Genomic DNA, 22484 nt, shown 5'->3' on the forward strand with positions numbered 1-22484 from the left:
GGACGTAATCAATGTGAATATTTTGTACTGAGACACATTGCATACCTGTGTCCGAAAAAAATGTCGAAATCAAATTTTCGAAGATCAAAGTTTAACCACCTTGTATGGCCTACTTTTCAACCGATTTGCTTAAATATGGATTTTTTTGTTCTTTTACAAACATTCATTCGTACATTTTCGTTTGTTTGGAAAAACTTTTGCAAACAAATGACAAAATTTTACGAACATTTTTTTTTGTGTTCACGAACATTTACCAACAGTTGTTTGTAAAAGAACAAAATATGCTCGTCAAGTGCTCAAGTTACGAACAATTTTTGTGAAAAACAACAAATTTTTACGAACTTTTTTTTGTAAGTTGTACGATTTACGAGCATTTTGTAGATCCCCAGTAGGAATTAACAAACATTTACGAATATTTGTGACATTATTTGGAGACCTGTGCAGAAAAGTCTGTAAACATGGTTTTTTTTAATTACAAAATCTTGCCATATTCTTGCATTACTTTGGCTAAAAAAATTACATCATCGCCGTCTTATGCCTACGCTAAAAAAATGCCTTGTAAAATTAAAAAGAAAAGTTTGTCAAAAGGATGTTCTTCCACATAGAATGTGGAAAAAATTTGTCAAATCAGCGCCCAGCTGTATTTTGTTAAAAGTTTGTCAAAAGGATGTTTTTCTATATAAAATGCGAGTAAAAGTTTTATAAAATTGGTAAATTACATCTTTCTGACAACATTTTGATATAAACCATTTTTCTTTTTGACAAGATATTTTTTTCCAGAGTAGAAAGTCTCACGGCTTAAACCGAGATACGGTTAGTGGTAAACTAGTGGGAATGCAGTCTAACGGCGTTATCACACTTGCACATTAAAATTTTAATGTGATTCACATTAATTGTCGCTTGTGATCGTCCAAATACGTTATTTGTGTCTTTGAGTCACTTAATATTTGGGGTTTTTCTATTTATTGATAAACAAGTGGACTTGGCCTGAAAAAATAAGTTTAAATTTACCTAAAGCATAAATATTTTTCACATTAAAAAATTAAAGAGAAAATCGCATTAATTTTTCGCATTAATGCTATAAATCAATTTATATCAAATTTTGCGGGCAAAGTCTACCTTTTTATCGACAAATAGATCAAATTTTGAATATAAAATGATTCAAACACACAAATTACACATTTGGACTCTCACCAGCGACAATTAATGTGAATTATATTAAAATTTTAATGCGCAAGTGTGATAATGCCGTAACATTATATTGATGATAATTTCGTTAAGCCGTCTCTCGGCTTAAGTCGTACTTGTGTCCAGCACATTAGTCTTCATTATAAGACCCTTGTGCAAACGATCTTAATTGATATTGTTTGAATTGGACAAAAAATCTGCCCATAATCCACGACTTTTCCCTAAATTTTGTCTCATATCCTCTCTATTGTGATGTTTGTTTGCCATCGGAAGAGACAAGACGCGTCTCTTTTATTATACTGAAAGGGCTAGATTGAATTACATTTGGTAGTGATCAATCTTTCTCAATATTTCAGCTGTCCAGGCTCAAGTTCATGCATAAACCCATACAAGTTACATTATTCTATTGAGAAATGTTTACCGAGGAGGACTACAATTTCTATTCTCTTTTCACTTTCAGTTTTATTCATTATTGGAAAGGAATCAAATTGCAAACACGGCCCTCAACTTCCGGGCATTGACACTCTTTGCACCAACCAATAAAGCATTCCAGCGCTATTTTGGGAATAAGACGTATGTCCTGTACCACATGTGTAAGTTTGCCATCATCGCAAGATAATGAGAACATCTCGAGATTGATACAATTTGTGGAGTCTGCACTTGTGACTATTTTTTTTCTTCATCCTCATTCATGTGTATTTATAGTAACTGTGGCAAATACTTTGGAGCAATTGAAACCATCTGTGACTTCAGACATGGAAGGAAATCCACCATTGTACATAACGAGAAGACGACACCAGAACATAGATCAGATATTTGTCAATAATGCGCTAATTATAAAGTCAAGATCGAATGTGCAGCTCATTAACAAGGAGGGGAAGAAACAAGTAAGTGTTCATTAGCATTCAAAAGACCATTACTCTTTTAGTTATATTGGCTTCTTGAAATATTAATTATAACCAACAAAATGATAATTTGTTGAAGAGGGAATTGCTTGGTGCATTCGAAGATGCCGAAAAGGGGTAGAATGTACCAGAAGCTTACACGTGTGCACCAGTTTAAATCTCATTTTAAAATATTTCCCGCAAAGTAAAGCTCATCAGAATTTCTGTTCTTTGTCAGTATCTTTTGATGCTAAAAATCCTCTGTTGTGAATTTTCTTGCCACTCTAGAGAAATATTCTGCAACAGAGAAATCTGAAGCAATAATATTTCTATCTGAGATAAATCCCATGATAAAGGATGTTTCTGCAAAATTGCATTATGCGGTAACACGTGGCACAACAAAAGAACTGAATATACCCCAAATTGCAAACAAGAAATCAAATAATATGAGAAAATTGAAAAATCTATCATTCATGAAGTCTGGAAATGGGTATACAGCAAATTGCAATCTTCAGTCCTGCTACAGCAGCAAGCAATTAATTTATTGTTTTTTCTTCTGCGCTTGCATTTCCGGCACCATTTGACTGACTTTTTCTTTTTTTGTGACGCTGTCGTATGAATATTTGGAAGAATGTAAAACACTTGTATACAGAATTTTCTAAATCTTTTGAATTTTTGTCACGAAGACTATAAAAATGTGATTTAACTCGTCAGATTAGGCAGTGTGTTGTTTTAAAAATCATTATCTGACAAAGACTTATGCTATTTATGCGTTAATCCATTTTATGAGTCTCTTTTTTTTGTACTGATACTATATTATGAGTTAGACAAGGGATTTTACGATTTAAAATCAATTTAAGGGTCTTAAGATTAATTGATTTTCCAATATTTATACCGTCATTCTTAAAGAGTTTACAATAAGACACAATTCATGAACGATTTTCATTAACTTGTGAAATTTTAATCTAATTTTCACATTATGCGAGAAAATATGAAAGATCGTAATTACCGTGCAACTTTAATAGTGTAAAACACTATTCAAAAAGATGGAAGATTTCAGAATAATGGCAAACTTTTGAACCTGAGATAACCAAAATTTAAGTCAAAAGGTTAATTAGAACCGAAAATATAGTATTTAAATAAAAATATAAGTATTTTTTTTATTTAATAGGTATAATCTGCGGCTAATATACTAAAATTTGAACCCGTTTGGAAATTTTTCTTTTTAATAATAGTGCCTCTAGCGGCAGTTTTACAAACTTCTGATGTCGAAAGGGAAATGGCATTTCGTGAGAGCTTTCCGAAACGCCCTCACTTTTTAAATTCTGACAATTAGGGCAAACTGGGATACCACCAAACACGGGGTAGCACCAAACACTGCGATTTTTTAATCAGATATTTGACTTCAGAGGACAAGACTTATAGAAATTTAAAGGCATTATAGGGATACTTGTCCACTAAAGAAATGGTCGAGATAGTCCAAGTAGTTTAGAAATAAAAATTAGTGTTTGGTGCTGCCCCGTATTTGGTGGTACCCCAGTTTCCCCTAGAACCGGAGTTATGGCCATTTTAATAACTTTTTTTGGACCCTTATAGCTGTGGTCAGGGGGGTCAGGGAACCTTAACTTTGCTACTGCTCGAAGCTCTAAGACCCAGCTATAACATACTAAAATTTGAACCCAATTGATACCATAGGGGCGGAGCTTTTTGTAAAACAAAAAATGGTGGTACAGTAGACTCTCCCTCAATCGGCCATATGGAGCAAAATGTCATTCGTATTATCGAGAGATTTGGGCGTCAAAGTCATTGTAAATTCTACAAAAAACGCTCAAATATAAAGAATCACAATAAAATATGAGGAACTTCAACGAATTTGAGCAAATTTGCTTCAAAATTAAGCCTGAAAAATTGACAACAAAATTTTTTGCCCGATTGAGTGAGAGTCTACTGTATTCAAAATGGCGGAGGATTGCAAATTTATAAAGATGTCCAAGTATTTGGACATCCTGGATTACCTAAATTTTGGATATTTTTGAAGATCATGAAATTGGCTTCCTTCAAGTTACGTTGCAAAAGGAGTTAGACCCATATACTCCTATTAATTCAGGAAACCGTTCGGGAATCTATAAGTGTCTCATTTGAAAAGTGAATTTTTGGCAATAATGACATCTCCCTTATTTCCCTCCAAAACCATATTTTCTAGTTTATTCCAAAACCGACTCATAGATTTTTTTCATTTTTGAATATGTTTTGAAGGCAGTCTAGGTGAATATTTCGTTCTTAGACACTTTTGTCTTAAAGACATTTCGATAACGAATTTTTGGAGGTCAATGTTAAACCATTTTGTAGGTTCAGGTTTTCAACCAATATGTTCAAATTTTGGCTTTTTTGAAAGACCTTAAAATTTCCAACCCGGCTGCGTCAGACCTAATCGATAAAGTACCCGTAAATGGTATAGCTTTCTCAAAATTACTTTTTTGTTTGTTCGTATGCTTATTATTCATCCTGAAATGTTCTAAAATTTGCTTTACTTAAGCAATTTTTTATATCGGAATGTTTTTTTTTTTAATTTATGAATCAATTTAATAGGTAGTAAACCGGTTGCACTCATAAACCATGCGAGAGCTTTTTGTCGTGACGCTTAGCCATGTCTTTTTGGCTGTAATTAAAAAGTTCTCTTCCTCTTCTCGTTTTAAATTGAGTTTTATTTAAAGAATTGAGGACCTTCAGAAAGCCATTAAACCCATCACTGAGAGAAATCCGAAAAAGTTAAAATAACATTCCGGAAATGTTTATTTTACCCTGCAGTATTGATCCGAAATCGGTGTAAATATTACCCTTTTTAGGTGTATTAGGGGTTAAAGGTACCCTTTTTCATGTTAATTTTACCCTTAATAGGGTGTAAAATTAACATTAAAAAATGTTGATATATTTTTACACCTAAAAAGTGTTAAATTTATGAGGAAAAAATGTTAATCGCACCCTCTTTTTCTCAGTGAATTAAAGTACGCGACAACTACAATTCTTTTTTTATTAGACTTATTTTATTATTCGTATTTTCTATTGAACAATTATGGATGTTTTTAAATGTTTTCCAGGCATAATTTTTGTTTAGAGCTTTTGCTTCAAAGTTTGAAGTCTAAACTGAAACAAAGAGTTCATGTCTCAATGTTCTTGTTTCGTTTAAAATTATTTATTCACCGTTTTACACTGAAGATTGGCCACTAATGCTTAGTTGGCATTTTTCCTTAACAATTTTTAGTACTTTTCTGTTCTCAAGTGCTTCTGCATAATCGACTTCTCTTTGCGTTGATTCTTGTCACGACTGTTTTGTTGGATTTAGAACATGGTGAGGGCTAGGGAGAACAGTCAAGATAGGAACTAAAAAATATGTTTAGGAGAAAGATTTGCCCTTTTTCATTTTTTACTGTTTTTACAAAAATAGCATCATTACTCAATTTTAAATCACATATTACTTTGTGTTGAAAGAAAATCCGTGAGTTGCGGCATATGCAAAATTAATTTATAACAAAATGAGTGGCCAAAAGTATTGGAACAGACTAATAAAGTATATTAAATTAATGACTTAATTTTAGATGGCGAAAAAGTAGCTACTGTATCAAATCCGACCTTTTTGTAGTGGCAGAATAACTAAATTATCAGTTCACGTTAATTTTGACAAACAGCACTAAAGTGGCGAGTAGATTATGTGAACTTTCCCTTTAGGCTACCAATAGATTTCCGAATAGGTTCGACTTGGCTTTGGCTCTTCGAAAGATTTATTATAAAACGGAGCCATTCAGTAATAATTTTGTCCGTTTGTTAACTGCAAATTCTGGTATAAGTCTCTGCTTACTTTTTACTAATTTTGATGGTAGGGGAGACCGGCGGAAGGGGGATGGGGGGGGGTGGGGGTCAATTCACCAAGTTGCAATTTTCATACGATATAAATACGATATATATACTTTGCCGAAAACCGCAAGTCGATATCTCTTTTAGTTTGGGAGCTATTAAGCTCCAAAGAGCGACCGGACGGACGGACAGGAACGGTTTTTAGCCATCCATATATTCATGATCAGGAAGTGGCCAAACACATTCTGGCAAAGTTTGAGGCCGATCGGAGGACATGAGATTTTGTTAGGATTATAGTAGGTGAGATTGTTAAAAATCTCACCTAATATTCATCTTATTACGGTAAAAAGACACTGACCGTTAAATATATACTGTCACCGCCAAACACTCAATATTATTTTCTGAAATTTACGCATTTTAGGGTAAGTGTACCAAATTTCGGCATAGTTGCATGCAAGCGTCAAAGTCTCAAGTTTGAAATGTAATATTTTAAATACAAATTGATTTTTTTATTCTTTCTTTTGTAAGAATGTTGCTTGGAACCTTGCAAAGAGTTTACTCTTTATTTACTCTAAAATCATTCTTAATACATTTTAAAATGAATAAAAATATAGACATAGCTTTGGTGCCCTATTTCGGCCACCTTCATTCTCATAGTTTCGTGCCCTTCGGGAATTCGCCCAATATCTTTTTCACGTCATCTCGTTTGTCGAACCTACATTTTTTGTTATTCTTTTGCATTGTATAATCTCTAGAGTACGTAAAATCCAAAAGTTCATGGAAATTCGAGGAACAAAAAAGGTGGCCGAAATTGCAAGCTGGCCGGAATTTGGCACACTTACCCTATATCAATTCTTATATAAAGGCGTAAGGATCGCAAGTAATTAGGCTTGACGGTAAGAGTTTGATTGTCAATGCGTTCTTTCCGTTAAATGTAATCTTAATTTTAAAATTTTGACAACAATTTATAAGTGTCAAAATTGACAGAAATTCAAATTGGACCGAATAAAATTCGGTATTCTTCGGCTTTATTTGATTGCGATCAAATAAAGCTTCAATGCAGTTTTTAACATCCATTAATTTTCTTACAGATTTTGCATGTGATTGACGATGTTCTGACCCCACTCACAACAATTCCATCATCAACTGTAGATGTTCACAATCCGGATGCTTTTCAGTTTCTCACATTTTCCGAAAGTTTAGACATAGGCCACCATAGGGTGAGATCCTATAGGCAGAAAGTGATCATGCATAAGAAGGAATATCTGTATCAAACTCCAGGAGCGCACACATTCTTGATACCCGTCGAGGAGGGTTTCAAGTCACCACATAGGCCCGATATGATTGATCGCAAAGTCATTGATGGGCACATTATACCGAATCGGACGGTATTTACAGCGGCAGCTCCACTGGGTGAACCCCTTCCGACAGCTGCCTTCGAAGACAATTTGAAAGTGTTGATCACATTCTTTTCCCAGGCAGATGGCAAGAGTGTACGAAGTATGTAGTATCCAAAAAATGCCATACATATGGCACTCCCGGGAACTTAATCAGCAACTTGTGATTGTCTTTTTTTCTTTATTCCTTTCAGCATATGTTAAGTCACAAACACTCATTGGTGATTCTGTGCATGCTCCTGGAGTGGTTCTGTCGGAAATTGTGAGAGCTAACATCCCGGTGGAAAATGGGGTGGTGCACTTGATCCAGAGACCATTAGTCATTGTGGACACCAATGTTATTCAATTTCTCGAGGTATGAAACGTTTTTACTCTTTTAGCGTAGGAAATTGTCACTATATCGAGATGAGCTATCATTTGACCACATCGTAAAATCAATAATCCATCCATTTCCACAAATCCATTGTTACGATAATATGAAATAGCTATTTTCGCGAAATCCCGTATACTATCCCAATACTATTGAATAATTCAGGAGTTTGTAGCAATATCTCTACGATCTTGACCCAATATAAATTCATCTACCACACTCAGTTTGATACTATGATAATTTTTCCACATATATGTATATGAATTTGGAGCTTTCTATTGCAAATTACGTAATCGAAAAGTGACCTGGAAAATTAATTTCATTCAAAATTGGAAAGAGTTGCTTGAAAAGTTCACGGTTCCCGGGAGCTATAGAGAGACGAATCTATAGTGCGCTTTTTGGAGTGTTTGAGTAAATTTTAAATTCTATTCCAGGAATTTAAATTCTGAATGCAATGACGTTTTCATTAGCGCAGTTGATTTAGTTTCGGGTGAAATTCTCGCCGTTGCAGACTCCTTCTTGCTCCACCGGGTGAAGCAGAGAATTCATTAAGAGGAATGCATATATTTGTGAAAGTGAAAAAGAAAATTAGTTTCATTTATGGTACAATTAAAATCTGTTGTGAACACTTTAAAAGGATAATTTTAAATTCAATCAGAGAAGAAAATAAATGGGGTATCTATTTTCGGGACGACTAACAAAATGCATTCACTTTCGATTTAACAGTGGAATATTCCATTAGAAATTTAATTATTCGTTTAATATCTCTATTTTGATATTGTTCTCTTCGTATTCTCAGAACTGTTATAGAATAAAAATGTCATAGAGAGTATTAATTTGACTCTTTTTAAACCGGTAATTAGGATAATACCAGGCAATAAATTTGGCGCCACATTAATTTTGCCTAACTATCCTGGGGAAATAAATAAAGTCTTGAAAGATTAGCTTCAGTAACCGAAAAATTTCGAAAAAATAAGAACGTCCTGTCAGTTTGTTGTCAAATTTGTCAAAATGGCCGACGTCTATGTCTTTAAGGCGGGAGCTTTAATTAGGAAGCCAAAAATTCTATTTTTTCCTGATTCTTTTAAGACAAAGAGACAACCAACCTTCTTGAATTCTTTGTTATATAGGGGAGACTGGGGCAAAAAGTCACAAAACGAATATTTTATTTTTTTACAATCTACCCGAGCACCTGCAAAATTTCTAATTAGCACAGTTTTATAGGAAATTTACCGCTCTATAACTCTGTCAAAGCCATTTTCCTCTATTTTGTAAGGAAATATATTTATCGAGCCGTTATCTAAATGGTAATTTTGTGATCATTCTCAAAAATGCTGAGGCAAATAGTATCAGACATAAAATACTATCACATTTTGATTCGCTTTATTACGGGATTCCGTAAATTTAAGTAAAATACCTAGATTATATATTTTCATATGAAATTTATTCTTCTACACCTTTGTAAAACACCGTTATGTCTATCTGAGCGAGAAAAGCGCATTTTAAGCTATTTTACAAAAAACACAAAAGACTGCAAATCGTTTAACCAATGCAAACAACAAGCGGCGACACATAGCATTGACGTTTGTTTTCACCGTGGAACATCAGAAATTGTTTGGGTTTTTGGTACTTTTTGCTCCATAGTTTTTGTTACTTTTTACCCCAAGTGGCCGCTTTTAATAAAAGGATTTCTGGAGAAAAGAATTTTTGTAAAATTCTAAAATAGATAGCGGATTCGTATTCAAAGAATATCCAGATAATTTGGGAAATATTCACCAGTGCATCAAATTTAATATAAGTAGATAATAATTGATATTTTCTGCACGTAAGATATTTCAAAAATAGGGCTGAAAATTTCGATATTTTTTATTTTCTAAATTCCTTGTTCAAATTCTAACAAACTTACGACATTGAAGAAGACTTATGGCGGCTATCTATGGGAAAATTTTAAGCCGCTATCTTATTTATCTTGGAATATATTGAATTTTAAAATTTTCGATTTGTGACTTTTTGCCCCAGTCTCCCCTATTTATACGTAAGGGAGTCCGGGGCAGAATTAGCTATCAAATGATATTTTTCATTGCGTATACTTTGCAAAAAAAAGTATATAGGGTAAGTGTGCCAAATTTTGGCATAGTTGCATGGAAGCGCCAAAGTCTGAAGTTTAAAATGTGATATTTTTAATACAAACTAATTTTTTTATTACTTCTTTTTAAGGAGCTTTGCTCGGAACTTTGTAGTCAAATTATCGTATTTAGTTTCTCTAAAATCATTCGTAATACATTTTAAAATGAATAAAAATCTTGACATAGTTTTGGTGGCCTATTTCGACCACCTTCATTCTCATAGTTCCTTGCCCTTCCGGAATTCTTCGAATGTCTTTTTCACATCATCTCGTTTGTCGAAGCGACAGTTTTTGTTATTTTTTAAGTTGTATAACCTCTAGAGTATGCAAAAACTAAAAATTAATGGAAATTCGAGGAACAAAAAAGTGGTCGGAATTGCAAGCTGGCCGAAATTTCGTACACTTACCCTATTAGGCTAATATTCCAATGTTCAATATTCCATTTAGGGCAAACTAAAGTGCTGTGCAAAACCATATCCGCACTCCAATAAATCAAGTTATATAGTTTGAAATTTAATTTTTTTCAAAACATTTAAAACATCTTCAAAACATTCAAAATGTCATTCAAAAACAAATTCCGAAGGAAAAAATCAATACTCAAGAACCATTTCAAAATCTATCAGAATAATAAATCTGAGAAAAATATTCCTATTTTTCACTTTATAAATTCTTATAAAAATTTTATTTGATATTCTTTTTTGGAAATGTAATAAAAATGGATTTCTTTTAGACCTTCGGTAATATTTTACATTACTTTTTTTATTATTCAAATTTTACAATACTTAATTTAATTTTTTTCAATACTTGAAAAAATAATACTTGCGTTCTAAATTGGAATATCTCATCTCAATTTATAAAAATACTTAATATTTTTCCAATTTTGAAATTTAAATATTCCACAATAAAAATATCTCTTATATAATTCAATGTGAAACTGATTTAAAAACATAAAATTCCCATAAAATGATTTTTCTGTTATTTCGTTTATTGAAGAGAATATTGTCATTATGTGCAATATAACCATAGCAGACAGAATAATTTATGATTAAATTATTGATTTTTCTTTTATTTAAAAAAGTATTCATTTTAAAGCTTATTATGTGACTTAAAATTCAAAAAATAATTCTACTAACTACCAGTTTTCATGGATTAAAAATTTTCAAGTGAAACAAATTAAAAATCTCCAATAATTCTTTTGCATAAAATAATTCAATTCTCATATTGAACACAGGATGTTTATTTTAATTTGATTGGTTTGAACTAATTAATTAGTAAAACATTCAACATATTGTCAGTGAAAATATTGTCAATAGTGAAATTAATTAAAATTATTAAAAAATCAATAAAAATAATAATGTTTGATTGGCAAGTAATTAAAAGCGTGTGAAAAATAATTAACTATGATTTTAATTATATGTTAAATAGAATGTTATATAATTCGTCATTTAATAAAAAAAAATAGCAAGGAAAAACAATTTTAACATTATAAAAATTTAAGAGAAACAGAATTAGTTATTAAAAAAATTAAGTAAGGCATGTCGTATGATTAAAGATATTTACAGCGAACGTCAAAATGGTGATTTCGATGAAAAGAACCAAAAGACCAAAAACTATTAACGGCGCCGATCTGTAAGCGTTTCTGGATGACGATTTTAAACCTAGAATTCGGGAAACTAGAACTAGACTATTAAAACTAGAACGTTTTCAAGCGAAATACATCGAGTCGTTTTTTAAAAGGTCATTTTGTGACCATTCTAGAAAACGTTGGGGCAAATAGTACCAGTCATGGGATATTATCATATTTTAATTCGCTTTATTACGGCCTACTGTAAATTCAAAAAATTCCTAAGTGACATACTTTCATAGGAAATTCTCGACAAGGTAAACAATCACTAAAAAAAACATGGAATTCTTTAGAAACTTGTTAATGTTAAAAGAAATTGTTTTGCATTATTTCATATTTTTGATGAAAATATTTTATGTTATTCAATGAAAGTCCATTTCTTAATTAACTAAATTTTATTATTATATCATCCTTAATAAGATTTTCTAACAAATTAAATGAAAATCGGATGTGGCTAAAAGAGCTTACTTTTTCGGCTGTGTAAGTACTTTTGACCATTCATTTTCCCATACATTTTACATGTGGCGCACCTCGCGGATTTCAGTAAAAACAATCGTGACTTGTCTGATTTTTACGTCAGATAGAAAATGTGCAAAAAGTCGTTTAAAATACTCTAATAATCACATAAAATTGGTGTTAAATAAGAATAGGACTTGTGCTGTGTATTTGTGAAAGTTTTCGAAAACTATTTCTTCTGTTATTTTATTAAAATTCTATAGGAAACAAATGGCCAAAAGTGTTTACACACATTGGCCAAAAGTGCTTACTAAGTGGGCAAAAGTACTGAAACCTGCATAGTTGCATAAAATGCATTTTTCACTAAAATATCCAAAAATTTTTGGGAATTCTCTTGGATTATTAGAAAGAAAAGGCTTTAAGGTATCTTTGTACAAAATTTCATTTTTTTTATATAAAGATTATAAAAATTACAAGCACATGAAACCTAAAAGTGGCCAAAAGTACTTACTCCACCCTACATAAAATTTAATATACATATTTTCAGATTACGTACTTTGCTGAAATACAAATTTGAGTAACTTTTCAAGAATAATCGTGGTAAAAAAGCAAACCAACGATTATACTTGTAATCCTCTTTTACTGTGTACTTTTTACTCCAAGTGGTCATTTTTAATGATAGGATTTCTGGAAAAAGAACCTTTAGAAAATGCTAAAACGGATAGCGGCTTTGTATTCAATGAATCCAAATCATTTAGGAAATAGTCACCAATGCATCAATTTTGGAAATTAAATTTATAATATATGGAAATTATAATTTATATTTGCTGTAAGGAAAATTTTCCAAAAACAGGCCTAAAAATTTCAGTATAAAGTTTAAATTCCTTCTTCGAATTCTAAGAAACTTACGACATTGGAGTAGATCTATGAAGCTATCTGCACTCTTAGAGAAATTTAGACATCATTACTAAAAAAATTAGTAATGATCTATAAAAAATAGAAAATTAGTTGATCGGGTGATTATTATCAAATCTATTTAAAATAGTTCTTATAAAATGTTAAAACATTTTACTCATAATAAATTTATTAGTAATGAGAACATAAGGCAATATTTACGTGGATAAGTTACGGCAATTATTTCATAATGGTTTCATAGAATTATATTTGCTTGTGTTAATTAAATGAAATCGATATCCTAATTAATATTGGTCACCAATTCCATTTAGTTCTCACAACTATTGAAAGAAAATGGGCCTATATTTTCATAAAGTTCTGACAACTTTTTCAATAGTAGAGAGTCGTTTTTTACTTATATGTTGAAGCTTTTTCGAGCTACATGTGGAGCTCAGAAGCAAAATGACACACTAATAATGGAAACCAGTGAGCGTCGGGGAAAGAAGGAACAGTTTAGAAATTTTTTTTTTTCTAAGCTGTTCCTTCTTTCCCCGACGCTCACCGGTTTCCATTATTAGCATATCAACTCGTCGGATATTATTTTCAATACAAAATGACACATATCCTATGCTTTAGCCATAGAATATGTGTCATTTTGCCTCTGAGCTCCACATATAGTAACCACAACTAATATGATATAGTTATTACAGCCAATAAGATGGGTATCAACCACATTTATTTAGTTATTGGAACTAATATGTTATAGTACCCGTTACTAATCTAATTTAGTTATGATAACTAAATGAAAAAGATACTGTAACTAATATTGGTCAACTATTTCATTTAATTACCCTACCTAAATATATGAATGGGTCAATGCTTACTATATTTTATAGTTTCCATAACCGTATATGAGGTAGTTGAGACTAAATTTTTCTAAGAGTGTGTGGAAAAATTTTAAACCGCTATCTTTTTTTGGAAGGAACTTTTAAAATTTTCGATTTGTGACTTTTTGCCCCAGTGTTCCCTACTTGAGTCACACTGTATTTAGGAGCGAAGCACTATTCATTAAATATTCAAAGCTAATACCATAATTTTAATCAATTTATAGTTGCAATCTCTATTCACTCAAAGTGGACGATATTTCAAGCCTTTCAAGCTGTTTGATACATTGCCCCATTCCCCTGACTATCAACTATATAGTGTAATCTTTGAAACGATTTTCTGGGTTGTCTGAAACATATCGGTTAGTAGATTATAGTATCTCCATATTAATGAATTTTCTTGTGAGTATTGTGAACATCCTCCGTGTCCTTCACTTCACCTGGTATTCAGGAGCGGAAGGTCTCCATAGCAATGGTTCATGCGTGCGGTTTCTGTGGCTTGTTATGGTGATATCACTTTTGTGGTTTCACTGATAAATTCACGAACATTTCAACCAACTCTGGTCGCTGGTAGAGAAACCCAAAATCAATATCAAAATCTCATGAAATATGACTTTCTTTGTGAAGTTTTTATCAGTTAAAGAGAATTTTCGATTCTGTCACATTTCCTCAGGATTCTACATGGGGAATTTCTTTTTTTTTCGTGATTTAATCTTGAAGGAATTATGCAAATATACCTTAGTGTAGTAGTGTATTCTACTTTATTATATATATATAAAACTCAATCTGTTCTCTGCAGAATAACTTTGAATAAAAAATTATTGATACCTTTTTCTCTTTCAGAACTTGTAGTTTTGAATTTCCGTTTTATAATTTTTCAGTCTTTTTTTTTAAAATAGAAAAGCACTGCGAATACATTGAATACTAAACCAAGAAAAAAGAATTTAAAAAATGTTGGAAATAATGCACTTGCTATTCAATGATTTTTTAAGTCTCATTTTTTTATTTTTGGAATTAATCTAGTTTTTTAAATTAAATGCTTATGACTCACGAATCAACCACAAATTGGAAAGATACGAAATATAATGTAAAATTACACTTGAAACACTCATAAAACTCTTACATTATCTACTTACTTACAATGCTTTCTATGTAATAATGGGATATTCACTGAAAATATAGTCCTTCAAGGTAATTTTCTGCACGCGTTCAAACATTTTTTTGTATTATATTTCTTTTTGAGCACTTTTTTTGAAGAACAATATAAATCATTTGTGTTACTTCGCTTGAGGATTTCACTGATTTTTATGAGCTTTTTTACTATGTTTTCAAAGCTTTTGCTTTTGACATTTGATTGATTCTCCTGTGTGAAATGTTGATTTCTCTGGGATATCAAAATGCTATTGGTCTTGAATCACGCTTTAACATTTCTATTATTTATTTCATGAGTGCTTGCATGTCTTTGAAATTTATCATTTTCCTTTCATGACCTCTTTCAAAGCGCTTTAGAACATGAAATATGGCTCAAAAATCGCTAGAATTGAAAAATCCATATGTTTGAGATCATTTTCTTTATCATTCTCTCATGAAGAATATAAATGACTGAAAAGAAAGTTCATTTATCCATAAAAATGAGAACAAGTGTTTAAATGTAAAAGCTGTTGAAACATTTTTCTCTCTCTCTTTCTCAATGTACAAAAATTTTCATCCTTGATGGTAATTAATTATTTGTTTTATTGTGCTTTCCATCCAAAAAAAAGGAGAAAGAGGATGGACCACTGTCGAAGTTCTTCGAAGTTATACAAGATTTTGGCTCAGAATTTGTACAGCAAATTCGTCGGATGAAGGACGTGACCCTATTTGCACCAAGCAATGAAGCCTGGAGTGACAGTAATTTGAACAATATCATTCGCAATCGGGATAGAATGAGAGAAATCCTAAATCTACATATTGTTCGCGACAGATTAAATACTGATAAGATTAAAACAAACAACCTCAATCAGGTAAGTAAAGTCAGTTAAATTGGATTACAAAGTGATTAGGACATGATAAAGTTTTTAAAGGGAAAGTCACACATTTTCTTGCAAAAGTTCAACTTTAAAATGTTCTTTGAAGAGAGAAGGATTTGACATTTCATAAGAAGGAAATCTGCAATGTTATGTTTTGTATGTTTTATGTACAATTCATATCCTTCATGAGATTTTATGAATGTTACTGAGAAAGGCACGTTTCGCTCTTAAATATTTCATGATCCTCTCTCTTCTCTTAAGTCCAACTTCTTCGCGCATATGTAGAAGTCAGTGTTAAATTCGTCAAAATCTCATCAAAAGAACCAAATTACAGCATTACATGTGGGAAGTAATGTGAACTTTTTAATTAAATGAATAATATGTCTTTAAGAAAGGTATAATGGAAGTTTGAAAGGTTTTCAAAGTACTTTCGAGACTTCCTATACACCTCAGTCTGCACACCACATTTTAATTATTTTCAAATTTCATATTTTGAATTTCAAATTCTCTTTCTAATTGTCCCTACAAAGTTTTCATACATACCTCTAACCTTTGCCCTTCATGAAAAAGATATTCAATTAAATAAAATGAATACCGACTGCAGACTAGCTCGAATTTATGCTAATATTTACTCTGAGAATTCTGTACAATATGCACTGATTTATTTGTATGCTAAATTATACTGAAAATGTAATGAAGGAGTCTGTCTAATGGTAATTAATAAGCCAAGGAACGCCCAAATTCATTTTCTTGTCTTGCACAATTCACTGACACAATGTGACTAAGCGCGAGACATCATTAATAGTGCAATAAGCTATCATTATTCTTTTATTGCACATAGAAACTCGAATAATGGTGCTATTCCAATGAAAAATTAACATTTTTTAGCACTTTATTGTTCTCAAGTGCTTCTGCATTATCGACTTTTCTTTGTGTGTCTTAACTGTTTTACCCAGTCCTCGCCGTGTTCTAAAATCACAAAACAGTCATGACAGGAACCAACTACCCCCTGGAAAGTGGTCTTCAAAGTTGAAGTCACTATATTGACGACTCAGAATATAAATCGATCAACTTTTGGATCATTGAACAAAGCTTTGGTAAAAATTCGAAGTCTTTCATTTTGAAAAGGAACGAATTCTCTGGCGAATACCAGAAGAGCTGCAACCATATCCAAAAGTTGATCGACTTATGTTCTGAGTCGTCGATATAGTAGCTTGAACTTGGAAGGAATTGATCTTCATTGATTGCTAAGAGACTGAAACCGGAGATTCAATCAATTGTCTTGGCTAGATCCCTTACATCCTTCGCAAAAGAGACGAAGGTGGCACTACAAGCGGAAATAGTTCAGCGATCCGTAGGTAACGATCAGAATACCACGAATAACTCTTCAGTCTTTGCATTCCGCAGAGGACGTAGCGATCATAGTAACCACGGTAATCGTGGTAATCGTGAAAATCGGGGAAATAGACATGATCAAAAGTTTCAACAACAATCTATCCCTAACTGAAACAAGGACTAGGAAACGCAACGTCCTATTTAGAAGTCAATAAGCGGACAAAAACGTTTAAGATTATGTCTTCAATTTTTTCGGGCTCTAATGTTCAGAATTTTATTGATTCCGCAGAATATTATAACGGAATTTTTAATGAAGACAGGAAACATTATTTGTTTTTATTAAAAACAAAAGTCACAGTAGAATCTTCGATGAAGAAGCATTGTCTTTTATTTGGGTCAGGGGCCTCTCAACATTTCATTTTTCCGTACGTTTTTGCATAGAGGCACTGAAGACTATTGGCAAGTTTTTTCCTAAAGAGAATTGACTTATAAGTCTGATATATTTCGAAATCGTGCACTAAAAGCTATATAAAAATACATATTTCATAATACTCGCTGAAATAATACAAGAACTACGAGCAAATTTATTTAAGTCGCGGTGCAATAGCTGCAAAATTTTTACAAGGAAAAGTGAAAAATATCTTCACTTTTTATTATGCTTGATGGGCCCTGATTTGGGTACTCGTCTTTCAACTATTTGAAGTTTGTAAGTTGGTAAAATATAATTTAATTTCGGATAACATTAGATATCGGTTATGAACCGGGTTATAACCGATTGAAACCAGTTCAGATTTGTCAGGAATTCCAAGGCATTTCCAACGAGCCAAAATATGATACCATTAGGTTGAGAAATACGCTCTCTAGAGCCTTTTTAACCCTTTTAACCTTTAACTTTAAATACCCGTTATTAGGAATGATTCAACGAAATTTTTGTATATGGGCGAAATGTTCGCGTTGACAACCTTTACAATATTACCAATAATAAAATAAAATCGCACGACGCGTTTTCGAGCAATCCTAGAAAGTATGGTTTTGGAGAGGTACGGAAGGGCTGGCGGGAAAATGGTCGCAAGGTCGTTTTATGGAGAGGTTCCCCGAAGGTCTCAAGTCTCTATCTCTAATCGTTTAGGTTCCAGGCGTGGTAAAGGAGGGACGAACCGACGGAAAATTGCATGAAATCATTTCTCATAATTACAAATCGTCTGAAACGTGAATATATATTGAGAAAAGTGGTCCCCAGTCCCCAGGGGGTTGAAGGTGGGAATTTTGTGGGGTGAAAAATCTAGGGATATACATACCTACTGCTCTCTCTATGGAGTTCGAGCACTTCAAAAGCACAAATTACGCATTAACTTAAGCTTAGAATCCGTGCATACCACCACCTCCCCCATTATCCATTAACATTGTTCTCGATCGTGGAATCGTGGTAACTATATGAGACTATCAAAAGAGAAATCATCTTTCATATTAATCTATTATAGATATGATTATGAAAGAATCACACCTAATATAACTCCTTGTATTTTATTAAGTTTAAATTAAAGGAAGAAACGCCATGACTATTAAAAAACTCAAAAATAATTGTCACTTTTCAAGCCTTTTCTCAAATAAATCCTAAAGTATAGGGTAAGGTTTTTAGACTTCACACAGACTTTAGCTTTGAACACTTCATGTATTTCCCATATTATTTTAATGAATCTGACCTATCTATAGCAATATATTTTAATAGCTAGTCTTAAGTCACACATTTCCTGAAAATAATGGTTAAATTTATTAAAGGAATATTCAAAAAATATGAAATGTTCAAAGTCAGACTGTATGCAAATTCTGAAAGCTTTCCCGTACTTAGTTTTTCTATTATACATATTTTTTATAATAAAAGATATCATAAATATAAATTAGTTAAGGTAGTATCATAAAATACGAAAAATTGAAGAAACAAAGCGACAAACATCGCACTGAGGTATTCATAATAAAACGAGACACATACCGTTAAGATCAGGAAAATATATAAGAAAATCATTACTTACCTAAACTGTGAATAATAAAAAGTACTCATTTCATTGTTGTAAAGGTTGTAAATCGCACAGTTAAAAAATATACTATGATAATTGTTGTTTCATTTGTTTTATCAAGATTGTCATTATACGATAAGAGGTGGCAAAGCGTATATCAGCTTTGTGGGATTCTCTAAATTCGGAAAAAAAATTGTTAGCAGTATGAAGTGGAAAAAAGTGTTAGGGGGAAATTGGGTATCTTCAAATTGGGGCAGCTTTGTAATTAGGCTTTTTTCTCCTATTTTTAAATGGAAATGAGCCTTATTATAATTTAATTTAGCTTCGCAATTAGTTTGTTGGACTAAATCATACCATAATATGATTCAGTTTCATTTAAAAAATACGAGAAAAAAACCCAATTTTAAAGGAGCCTCAGTTCAAATATGCGCCACTGCTCCCTTTCTGAGTGCTTCCACCTTGTAATTTTTATATTTACCGATTTACAACCTATTTAAACCGATTCATAGATCACTTTAAAATACCGCAGAAATAATTCAGTTGAATTTCGGACAAAAATTGATTGTCAATTCTTAAAATCGTTTCTTTATAATTGGATGAAGAACTGGCATGATGTGTATCGATAGAAGACTCAGCGATGATGGCCAGTGGATTTGAAGTCACTTCACAAAGAAAAACACTTCTTCAAACTTGCCCAGAGCTTTCGGTCCTGTATATGAACCTTCTTCAGTGGTCGACTAAACTATGTTTTTTTGTACTTTATGAGGATCGTTATTTTGTATGGGATTGGACAATATCATCACTTTCAGTTTATCAATTGGGAAGGTTTTTTTAGGAAATTGTTTTCACAAAAAGGAAAATTATTAACAGAAAGCGCCAAACCACATCATATCAGTACCTAAAAAAAATTGCTCAAAAGTTGAAAATCAGTGAAAACAATTTCCTAAAAAAAAACCTTTCCAATTGATAAACTGAAAGTGATGATATTGTCCTATCCCACACAAAATAACGATCCTCATAAGGTAGGAAAACATAGTTTAGTCGACCACTGAAGAAGGTCCACATCTAGGACCGAAAGCTCTGGGAAAGATTGAAGAAGTATTTTTCTTTGTGAATCGACTTCAAATCCACTGGCCACCACTGGAGAATCCCCTATTCATCGTTTCTTTAATTTTATTACCAATTGACACCACTTCATCTTGTCCAGGAGTCCAAGACCTTTCAAATGATTCCACATTTATTGCAATCGGTTGAAAAATACACTCACTAGACATGATTATAATTTTGGATTTGAAAATTTGTTTGTAAGAACGCCTTAAAGTCTTACGCTAAAGGCCTCTACACTTTGGGAACAATTTTCTTCAAAAATGGATTTTTGAAGGAAATTGCCGTTTAGAAATATGCAAAAAATAGCACTTTCAATGTAACCCCACCTTAATATAGCCCCACCTCCCCCTATACGAACAAATCGCAGGATTTACTTTTTAGTCATCCTAAAAAAAAACACAATTAAAATTACTATGGCTTTTTCGTGCATTCTAGCAGTGGTGTGTGTCTTAGATAGCATTTTTCTATTTTTTTATTGTATACGGCAATGTGACTAAAAGTTCAATGCTTTTTTGTCTTAAAAATGTTCTATTATAACCAAAATTGAAATTTTAATTTAGAACATGAATCAAGGATGCAGTTCTGAACACTAAGTTGGAAGAGTGGCGGTCCAGAACTGTGATAGACCGAAAGGCCAAAAATTTTGTCTCAATATTTGTCTAAAAGTATCTGCCATTATTTTCACTATCAATTGTGTAAAACTGCTCTTCCTCACATGTTTTTTTTCTATCATTTTATCAAAGAATCCAACATTTAGAAGGCGAAAAAGTGTCTCGGATTAAAGAGAAGTGGTGTGTTGTATGAGATAAATTTTTGCTTATAACTAGACAATTGCCGAATTAAGTTAAAAAAAAATGAATTTGGGTAATTTTTGCCTTAGATGTAAAAGTAAGTTGGCTAAAAAAGGTGTATCTACTCTATTTTCTGCTTTGTGTCCTAATATTTAATTTGAAAGGTTGATGTGTGACATTCCCTTGAGAAAAAGGGTCTAAAAGGAAATTGAAATTGAGACATATTTGTCGCCAAATTATCTTAAGAGGCGTAACCTTGACTAAAAGGCGATAAAGTCTTCTTTTGTGGGCAATAACGACACCAATCCTCTAATTTTGGCAGATTAATCAAGTTCCAACGCTCGTGGATCGACGATTTCTCTACTTCAACATTTTCACAAATCGTGACCGAAATCAAACGATAACTGTTGAGGGTGGTGGTGTAAATGCCACAATAATTCAAGCGGATATTGCGGCCACAAATGGTTTCGTTCACATCATTGATAAAGTTCTAGGTGTACCGTACTCTACAGTTTTGGATAAATTGAGAACGGATCCTATGCTAAAGTGAGTGTAGTTTTTTTTTTTTTGAAAAGGGGATATAGTACTATGATTGGCTGGATAACCCTTTTTTTTGCTCCTCTTCAATTTCTCCCAAATTAATCTTATTTGATACTCGTGTTTTTTGCACCGTCCAATCCTGGCAGAGACACTTTCAGAATTGGGAGTCAGAAGAATTTCAACCAGCAGCTGGCAGAGAAGACCAAGCGATTTACATATTTTGTACCGAGAGACAGAGCATGGAAAAATTCAGAAGCTGTCTACCCTCAAGCTCTACGAAAGCTCTTCCTTTCCGAATTTGCAAATCAAGTAATGTGTATATCATCCCTCGTGTCAAGATGAAATTTTTATCTTGTAATGCTTCTCTTTGTAGGCTGCAGATATTCTGGGACGTCATCTTATTGTTGGCGACAGGGCATTTACAATGGGAGAATTGCGACAATTTGTCAATCAAACAGTTGAACTGCCTACGGTTAATGGGATGCTGAGGATTCGCGTCAAGGAGGAAGATCGACGTAAGTCAAACAGATATTGCCTAAATTAATATCCACTCGCATTCTAATTCAACATTCTCACAAAACGTACAACAACAACTTCCAATAAACATTTGGCTCATTGGATGAGAAAGAGGCACATGCCCAAAGTGATTTATTTGCAATTCTGAATATTTAAACGCAATCAATCCAGGTTAAGATTTTACCGCGATGGAATGGTTGCGAAAATATTGAAGGTTTTTCATAGAAATTGTGATGTAAACGATTATTCCCATATCATCTCTCCCTAGGGCCGGCTTTAGACTGGAGGTTTAGCCCAGTTTCCGAAGGCCTCAAAAATCTTAATAACAAGCAATTTTATTGATTTTTGAAAATCTAATGAATCATTTGCCCTTAATATTCAATCCTAAACAAGAATTTCCTAAAAAAAATCGTGCTTGATGAGGAATTAGAAGAGTTAAGCCAGATAGCTAAGCTTTAGATCTGAAGCCCGTATAGGGAAACGCCTAGGATATTATA

At 32.6% G+C, this 22484-nt stretch overlaps 1 protein-coding gene across 1 annotated transcript in view; it reads left to right on the forward strand.

Annotated features, from left to right (window-relative positions):
• LOC129810066 (fasciclin-1-like) overlaps positions 1–22484 on the forward strand; it is a 79039-nt gene that overhangs the window by 33615 nt on the left and 22940 nt on the right. The window contains exons 2-9 of the mRNA XM_055860314.1: positions 1649–1781; positions 1894–2075; positions 7016–7424; positions 7516–7676; positions 15435–15677; positions 21254–21477; positions 21618–21780; positions 21845–21986. Coding sequence (XP_055716289.1) covers positions 1649–1781; positions 1894–2075; positions 7016–7424; positions 7516–7676; positions 15435–15677; positions 21254–21477; positions 21618–21780; positions 21845–21986 — 1657 coding nt within the window. The remainder of the gene's footprint in view (positions 1–1648; positions 1782–1893; positions 2076–7015; positions 7425–7515; positions 7677–15434; positions 15678–21253; positions 21478–21617; positions 21781–21844; positions 21987–22484) is intronic.

This window comes from Phlebotomus papatasi, chromosome 1, assembly GCF_024763615.1.
Source record: "Phlebotomus papatasi isolate M1 chromosome 1, Ppap_2.1, whole genome shotgun sequence".
Taxonomy (NCBI): Eukaryota; Metazoa; Arthropoda; class Insecta; order Diptera; family Psychodidae; genus Phlebotomus; species Phlebotomus papatasi.